The 8,390-nt window shown below is 40.8% G+C and overlaps 2 protein-coding genes across 2 annotated transcripts; one reads left to right on the top strand and one right to left on the bottom strand.

Annotated features, from left to right (window-relative positions):
• Nucleotides 1-1,307: 1,307 nt before the first annotated feature.
• LOC124661780 (reticulon-like protein B2) lies at nt 1,308-2,961 on the top strand. Its single transcript, XM_047199666.1, has 5 exons — nt 1,308-1,436; nt 1,545-1,725; nt 1,835-1,976; nt 2,208-2,277; nt 2,528-2,961. The coding sequence occupies exons 1-5, from the start codon at nt 1,337-1,339 to the stop codon at nt 2,692-2,694; spliced, it is 660 nt and encodes a 219-aa protein (XP_047055622.1). The 5' UTR covers nt 1,308-1,336; the 3' UTR covers nt 2,695-2,961.
• Nucleotides 2,962-3,069: 108 nt separating this feature from the next.
• Nucleotides 3,070-7,245, bottom strand: LOC124661778. Its single transcript, XM_047199665.1, has 12 exons — nt 7,120-7,245; nt 6,938-7,036; nt 6,749-6,833; nt 6,557-6,626; nt 6,011-6,071; nt 5,819-5,872; nt 5,498-5,651; nt 5,315-5,411; nt 4,797-4,906; nt 4,263-4,369; nt 3,478-3,588; nt 3,070-3,399 (listed from the first exon to the last, which is right to left on the bottom strand). Exons 1-12 carry the CDS (start codon nt 7,204-7,206, stop codon nt 3,283-3,285), a joined length of 1,152 nt encoding a protein of 383 aa, XP_047055621.1. The 5' UTR covers nt 7,207-7,245; the 3' UTR covers nt 3,070-3,282.
• Between the last annotated feature and the right edge of the window lie 1,145 nt (nt 7,246-8,390).

Below are 8,390 nucleotides of genomic sequence, written 5' to 3'. Positions count from 1 at the left end.
GCTTCTTCTTCTTCTTCTTGGCCGCTATCGCCGGCTTGCTCCAGATTAGCTTCTTCTTCTTGACACTCTAGGTCGACAACAGCCGCGAGCATGAGGAACATGGCGGCGTCTTCCATGCACGTCACGTGCATCTATCCATGACGATGAAGAACTCCCGTAGCTCACGGGTTGTAATTGGGCAACCGTCGCCTTCCTAAGGCCAAGAGGGGGTCCTAGGTATGTGCACGGTAGTGTCTCCACCGAACAGCGAAGGATGTTGCGGGCTTCTCCACCTGCTCCGATAGGCAATGTATGGGATAGAGCGGGCATTTGGCTAGGTTGGTGCGCAACCCTGAAGCCACCCAAAACCATCCATGATGGTGGCACAAGTCTCAAGGTCCAATTTGGTCAAACCATCCACGACGGTGGCACAAGTATCGAGGTCCAACTTGGTTAGTCTCGGAAAGGTATCATGGTGAACCCTATAATTTGTTTCGTGTTATTATGGTAGCCCTCAAAAGGTATACATAGAGGTACATGGAGGAGGGAGACTTGTAGTATAAGATGGTCGAGTCTTATATCTATTCTAACTCGCCGTATCCTAACATTCCCCCTGGGAGTGAAGCAGACCATTGCGACTGTATTTAAAGTCTTGCGCATCCGTCGGTTTCTCCACCTTGTTATCATCAAGTTCCCTCCAGAACATTTTTTACATTTTACAATATGCTTGGATTCATATGCACCCAAATTGAATTTCCCTAGGCAACATACCTTTTTTTTCTTCTTTTTGAGCTGGTAGGCTATATATATACGTTCATACCTGCTGTGGTGACATAAGCCCTTTATGCCATGGTGTACAATAAACGCTAGCTCCTCCAAATAGCCTCCAAATAAACAATAAACGGGAGGGAGCTTGTCGTTGCTGCCTTCTGTGGTGAGAAGGCACAACTTGATGCATTTTGGGAAGGACGCAGTGATGAAGTATTTGGAGGTTATAGCAAATAGGTTCGGGTTTTGAACATTACACAGAGTGTAGGACATTGATGCCTTGCCAGTTCATGGCAACAATTTTCACTGAGATTGTATCGCGGCAAGCTTCTGCCATAATCTAACTGTTAACAACTAAACTTGCTTCTAGACAAACGAAGAAAACATCTGGCTGAAGCAACTCTTGCCCTTCATACGTTTATTCCCCTCAATGGCTCAACCTCCTACAGGCCAAGCTATCCTTTCCTTGTCAACATAGGCTCCCTTGGATATCATACTAGCATTTTGGGTGCCTATAAAGGTGTAATCTCTGTAACTTCCCAAATCAGACACAAAATCAATCCGGTCAACATCCCAAACGCGTGAAGCCATGCCTCCTCATTTCCCCAGCAATCCTGACCACGGACCACATGTGGCAAGGCCATACCACAGGCACAAGTCGATCCATCGGCTTCTGGGTGGAGGCAAAGGTACGATGTTCTTGCTTTGTTTCTAGGCAATTACCCTACAATATTTGCAGTGCCACAGCCTCCATCTAAGCCGATGTAGTTATGGATTCCATTGTTGGGGCTTTGCAGCTGCGGACATTCTGCTGTGGAAGGACAGGAACTTATCTGCTGGAGTTCTTGCTGGGGCCACGCTGATATGGTTCCTCTTCGACGTGGTTGAGTACAATATAGTTCCACTCCTTTGCCAGATTGCCATCTTCAATATGCTTGTGATCTTCATCGCTTCAAATGCTGCACCACTCTTCGACATGTATGGTTCCCTTTTTCTCTACAGAGATATTGGGATATTTTTAGCTTAAAATGATTCCAAATCATGACTTCAAGGGAGTGGAACTCAATTGACCAATTTCAACTTGCAGAGACCCACCAAGGATTCCACAAGTTGTCATCTCTGAACATACCTTCAGAGAAATGGCCTTGACCATTCGTTACAAATTGACAAATGCTGTATCTCTTCTTTATGATATCGCTTGTGGAAAGGATCTGAAGAAATTCCTACTGGTACAGAATCTGCTTCTATGCTATCTTTGATACGGAAAGACAAATCATGTGACAGTTACAGTTCTAGCACCTATATGGATTAATACAAAACCCCTGACGAGATCTTAAAATCGACCACACTACATTCTCAACACGATGTTTAGCCAATAATTGACACCATTATTTTGCTATATCTGTTTAACCTAAACCTATACTGACATTCAAGTTGTTTTTTAACTTATGTTTGTTAAGGTGGTAGGATCCCTGCTGGTATTGTCAGTGATTGGAGGTTCTTGCAGCTTCACAAGCCTACTCTATCTTGGTAAGTAGAATGGAAAATAGTAATTTTCAGCAAAATAAATACAAAAGGTAGAACTAACTAATAACTACTCCCTCCATTCCATAATTCTTGTCGTGGTTTTAGCTTAAAACCGAACGAAAACCATGACAAAAATTATGGAACGGAGTACATAAAGGATGCTAGGAAAACACATTAATCAATCCAGTCTCATAAAAAATACAAAACTAAGTTTCCAAATATTGTAACAAGCATATCTTTCTTACTTCCACAGGATTCTTGTGCGCCCTCACTTTGCCAGTGTTGTACCAACGATACGAGCCAGAAATGGACCATCTCGTTGCAAGAGGTGGTGAAGACATCAAGAAGTTCTATGAGAAGATCGATGCCAATTTGCTCAACAAAATACCAAGAGGACCTGTCAAGACAAAATTCAGATAAACTATTGCACGAAGCTGTCAGCATATATTAACAATCCCTCCCCAGTTACTGCCTTACTGGAGTAGATTTCAAGAAATATGAACCAGCTCAAGTAACAGAAATGATTGCATGAACCCAGTACTAGACAAGAAAAGGAGATGAAACTCCAGCTAAGAGTTCAAACTTGACTGCTAGCGCACAGAGTATGTACGGTACCTGTCAGCTAAGCAATACATATGAGAAGAGCTCTTATGCTATAATCTCAAACAAAGTATTCTCTATCAAGAATTTAATGCGTTCTTTTCCAACTGAGACACTGATGAATCTGTATGTGTATGACAGTAGGACCCATGAAAGTGTCCAATAACAGCATACCCAAAAGGCAGACGCAAAGAATTACATGATTTTCGAAGAAAAAAACAGGCATTCATAGCATTCTGATCCGTAATACTGCTGGTATGTGTTTTAGGTTTACTAATATACACATTAAAATAACTATCTGCATAAAGAAACTATGGCATCAAACACTGCCATGGCTATTTGCAAAGACTCAGTCCAAGAAACAGACATCTCGTATATGTTGTAGAACATGATCACGTGTATGACAAATCAGAGCCCTTGGCTTTTTCTTAATTCAGTAGATGAAATGTCCATCCGGAACTTCTCCTCTGGTATAGAGATAAACATGTCCTTCAACTCTCTTGGAATGTCTAAATCTTCAAGGACCTTCAAAACAAATAGTGAAGTACATGATGAGAAAGAATTTCAATGCATGTAAAAGAAAACATCATGGTATATTCATACCTTGAAAACTCCTTCGATCTCTCGACCACCAACAAGAAATGTTGTGCCAGTGTTTTTGCATTCAAGAAGAATCTCCAGCATTCTGTTGAAGTCACCTCCATAATACTTAGGCTGACATGAGTAAACTTCATTCAGTTTCGGAAAATAAAATTACTCAATTGTCGAACATTCATTTTATGATAAATTCCAGTAAATGAATTTGTGAATCATAACGACTTAGCCAAATATATCTTAAATAACAAATATTTTTACAACTTATAAATAATGGAGTATTAGATTCTAAATCAGCTGCACGTGAAATTCACTTGTTACGGTTAAACTAAATGTTGCTTTGATGGTAGGTGTCTACCTTAGGTTGACTTGCATAAGAAAAACTTTCCTTTTATATCGAAAAAGGGCTTCCTTTTGGAATTGCATATATCATTTTTCTAACATGTTTGGTAGCGATGTCATTTGTTGAGACCAACACAGAAATGCTGTCTGGACTTATAACATAGCTCAATACTGTAAATAATGACTTAAGCAGTTGATCCTTTTCACTTAACCATGCCATTAAAATGGTATGATTTCTTTCATAGAACTAAAGACAATGTCACAGTTCATATTCAAACAAAAGCATAAGCTGGTAAGAAACTAAAGAAGGTAGGGACAGGGAAATGCTAAAAACTGGATCATTATCAAATATTATATAACATAAAATAAAACACTTGATATAAAGCAAACACACTCACTCAGAAAAAAAACAAACAGCTCGGTAAACAGTCGTTAAGCTAGACCAAACTTACATTAACAAGCCTCGCTGCAGTGTCTGCACCTATTATAAAAGCACTGCCTGGGAAAAGTTCTGCTTTCTTGTAAAAGTATGGTTGGTTAGATATGATCACGTTCTTCCCTGCAACAGAAAGAACAGCATAGTCAGAGTTTCCTCCTGCTTACAAATACAGTTTTACTTACTACATTAAGCCAAAGAAACATTAGTCATATTGACGAGAAACTGAACATGAATTTTAGTAAATCTAAAGAGGTGTGATGTTCAAGCTGCCAACCATTATTCATAGTCAATACAAGTATAAGCCAGTCCCCACACATCTGTATCGCAGATTTTTTTATCAAACGAAATATCACCTAAGAGGCTAAAACGACTGCATGAGTGAATGGTGGAACAAAACTCCATAGTTTTCTGCATCCTCACACTAAAGCATATTTAAGAGATTGGCATAGCAAACCAGTAATAGCTCTAGGGACTATCATGATAAAATTCGAAAGAAAAACAAAGTATGACTTTAGCACGTAGAACTATAGCAGTGGATCACTCCTACCTGCTTTTCTGAATTGTTCAACACGACGCTTAATTTCTGCAATAGATAGTGGGGGCTTGTCCGCATTGATTGCTGATATCTCAAAGCACGGAAGTCCATCATCACACATGCTGTAATAAGAGGATTTGTGAATAAAAAGGGCAATTACTTTTTGGGGGGACTTCAATAAAAAACAGGTTTTAATGGAATGTACATATTTGCTACACAAACAGCTACACAAATGATACTGCACTGCCAGTATCCACTGAATTCACTATTGTAAAGAAAATCATTTCTAGTATAACAAAACAAACATTACACCGCATTACTTCATATCCATTTTTTAAATATATTCTCACATTATTTTTAGGATGGAAAAACCCAATTGGTAAAAAAATTATTTGATCATATCTCAACTTTCAGAACAGAGTAGATTTTTAAACCGCATTACTCCTTACAAATTTTATATATTTTCAACTTGCTAATTTTTAGGATGACAAAATCCAGTTATACAAATACTTGATTTGATAACATCTCACCTTGATGCAACCTCTAACAACCTAAGGTGGCCATCATGCAAGGGGTTGAATGAACCAGGTAGAATTAGTTTCCGGTCGAAATTCTTTTCTGCTGGATCTACAATTGACAGATAACAATATGATTTAAGAAAGAACAAGAAAGAATTCTAGCATGAAAAACATAGCGACGGCGCCATAATATACCAGAAAAGTGGTATACTTTCATGCAGACTTGACCATCAATAACTTGCTGGAGCTCTTGGTCTTCATCAAACTGTTCCACACTTTCTTTTGGAATTTCAGGTTCTTGAAGGTCTGACTGAATGGTAGCAGAAACTCTGCATGCGTCTGCAATTGCCTGGATCACAGGAAACTCCTATAAGGGAGAGCCAACTGGGAATGTCATATAACAAAATGTACTTTTAGTACTGACATGATGATCACCCGCTCAGGATTGCTGTTCATATTTGCTAATTATGATGCCCAACTCAAATGATGTATGAGTCAGAACTATATATAACAAACCTTGAGCACAAAATAACTTGAAACCTTGTCCTCTTCCTCTCTATTCCGTAAACCCTACGAAAAAGGCTCTAAAAGTCAATGCACTGTGCAGTAGAATGCGCCAAGATGCGAAAAATAGCCCAAAACCATAGCATACCATGACATTGACTCCCAGAGGAATGCTTCGTTAAGAATAAAGAGTATTGGTAGTACCTTAGACAATGTTACATGTGATGTCCTGAGGCAATTTTGTGTTCGTGTTGACACATAGAACCTATTTGAATGAGTTCCAAATATTATATGAAGCACAGTGAAGACATAGTCTTAACAAACAAATAGGTGCTATTATCGTAAATAAAGAAGGGAAAAGGTCCACTCCCACCCAAAAATGCTGGAAATTTTGTGTAATACATAATGTATTCAAGCTCCTATGCCTTAGAAGCTAGAGCAACAAATATTAAATGCCATAAGCACTAAATCTTATGTAAGCAAGTGATTCGTTCATCTCAATAAGAGGCTAAGCCTATGCATGATCATATCAAATGCTATGTCGAAATGCTAGTGCTAATCACTGCCCTAATTTGACAAGATTTAATGCTTTAAACTTGTTCTCACTTAATGAAATCTAATAACTGATAAGTTTTGTGTTCGGTACTGTAAACACTACCATGAAGTAAGGAATAACTAAAGATCTTTTGATGGCTCCTTTTCCTCGAACAATTTTTAGTTAGTTATAAGGTGTAAGGGAGCGAGCGATACCTGTGTTCACCCTGTTTTGGGCGTGAGCTAGCGAGTGACCCAGTAAAGCCAACACCCATTACTTGTAGACCTGTCAGTACACTCACCCAATTACTTACATTTTCTGATACTACAGATAATATCAGGTGCAGACTGCATCCTCGTTTTGCATAATTATCTAGAGTCATGAGGTTAGAGAAGGCACCCACAGACCTGGTCCAGAAAGCTTGAGGGCACGGTTGAACGCGGCCAGCGCCATGTCCTCTGCGGCCTGCTTGCTTGTAAATTGCAAGGGCAACTGAACATCAAGCATGGTCAGTCCGACGAGTGTCGATACAAGAACGAATCTGCAAATGGAGCAGAAGGGATTCGGTCGATTCGGGTGCTCGTGTGCAGCTTTACCTTGCCGAGTAGCTGCGCCATAGAGGCCCTGGAGTAAGGCACGACGACCTCTAGGACGCTGCCGGACGCGCCGGGCACGGAGAGGAGCCAACCGAGCGCCTGCGGCGGTCCAGGTATCGAAATTACTGCGGAGATGTCGCGGGGGAGGGAGCAGAAGAGGGAGGCGAGGTGGTGGCCAGTACCTGGGAGGCCCCGCCGGCGAGGTAGATGACGGCTTGGGCGCGAGACGAGTGGATGGCCTCCACGGCGGCGCGGACCCAAGTCTCCATCACGATTATGTCTGTTCTCCCGGGGAACACCGACGACGGGGATGCTGGCGCCTGGATGTGCGCAGCGCATGGTGAAGCCTAACAGCATGTCTAACAGGGCCCGTATTTTTTCGCCCCTTAAAACGCGAGTAGAGGATCCTATATTCACTTTTCGGTTACGGGGTGGGGATATGGGGTCTGCTAGCTCGTCCGGGTTTTCAATCTCTCAAAATAGGGTTTTTTGACAAATTGCATATTAGAACCAACACAATATTCACATAAAATAAATGTTTTACATCACACAATAATCGTCATAATTATTACAATAATGCTTTTCGGAAATGTCAACAAATGTTAATTTGTTCTAATGGAAGAATTAAACAAATAACAAATGTTTCGAAATGAAGGTTTCACACATACAACAATGGGAAATGAATGTAATAAATCATTGGCCATGCAACTGCCAATGGTGATCAATCAGATCTTGGGTGAGCTGGTGATGAGTCTCGGCATTTTCAGTGCCTCGATGAGCTGCAAGAAAAGCTTCAATCCGATCAGGGTTCCTCTCGGGCTGCAATCGGGTGCCAACATTGTCATAGAAACATGGCAAGTTCAAACCTCTTTCATCTTCAATGACCATGTTGTGAAGAATCACACAACATGTCATGACATCAACAAGAGTTTCCTTGTCCCAAAACCTAGCAGGACCCCGGACAATTGCAAACTTTGCTTGCAAGACACCAAAAGCTCTCTCAATATCCTTGCGGCATGCCTCTTGATTTTTGGTGAAGCAAGCTTCCTTTCTTGTCAAAGTCTTGTCCTTTTTCTCTTTTATGGACTTGACAAGGGTTGCATAGTTAGGGTAAATACCATCTGTGAGATAGTACCCCATGGTGTACTCATTATTCATAACTTTGTAGTTACAAGGTGGAGCTTCACCCTTAACTAGTCTTGCAAACAAAGGAGATCTATTTAAGATGTTGATGTAGTTGAGTGTCCCCGGCAATCCAAAAAAAAGCATGCCAAATCCATAAGTCTTGAGAGGCCACAGCTTCAAGAACAATGGTAGCATCACGGCTTTTTCCACAATACATTCCATGCCATGCTTTTGGACAATTTTTCCATGTCCAATGCATGCAATCCAAACTACCAAGCATCCCCGGCCACCCCCTCTTTTCATTGATCTCCATGAGCCTTTTTTGTAT

This window comes from Lolium rigidum, chromosome 6 (assembly GCF_022539505.1).
Source record: "Lolium rigidum isolate FL_2022 chromosome 6, APGP_CSIRO_Lrig_0.1, whole genome shotgun sequence".
In the NCBI taxonomy this organism is placed as follows: domain Eukaryota; kingdom Viridiplantae; phylum Streptophyta; class Magnoliopsida; order Poales; family Poaceae; genus Lolium; species Lolium rigidum.
The sequence above is the reverse complement of the archived record's forward strand: the minus strand, read 5'-3'. Positions and strand labels throughout refer to the sequence as shown.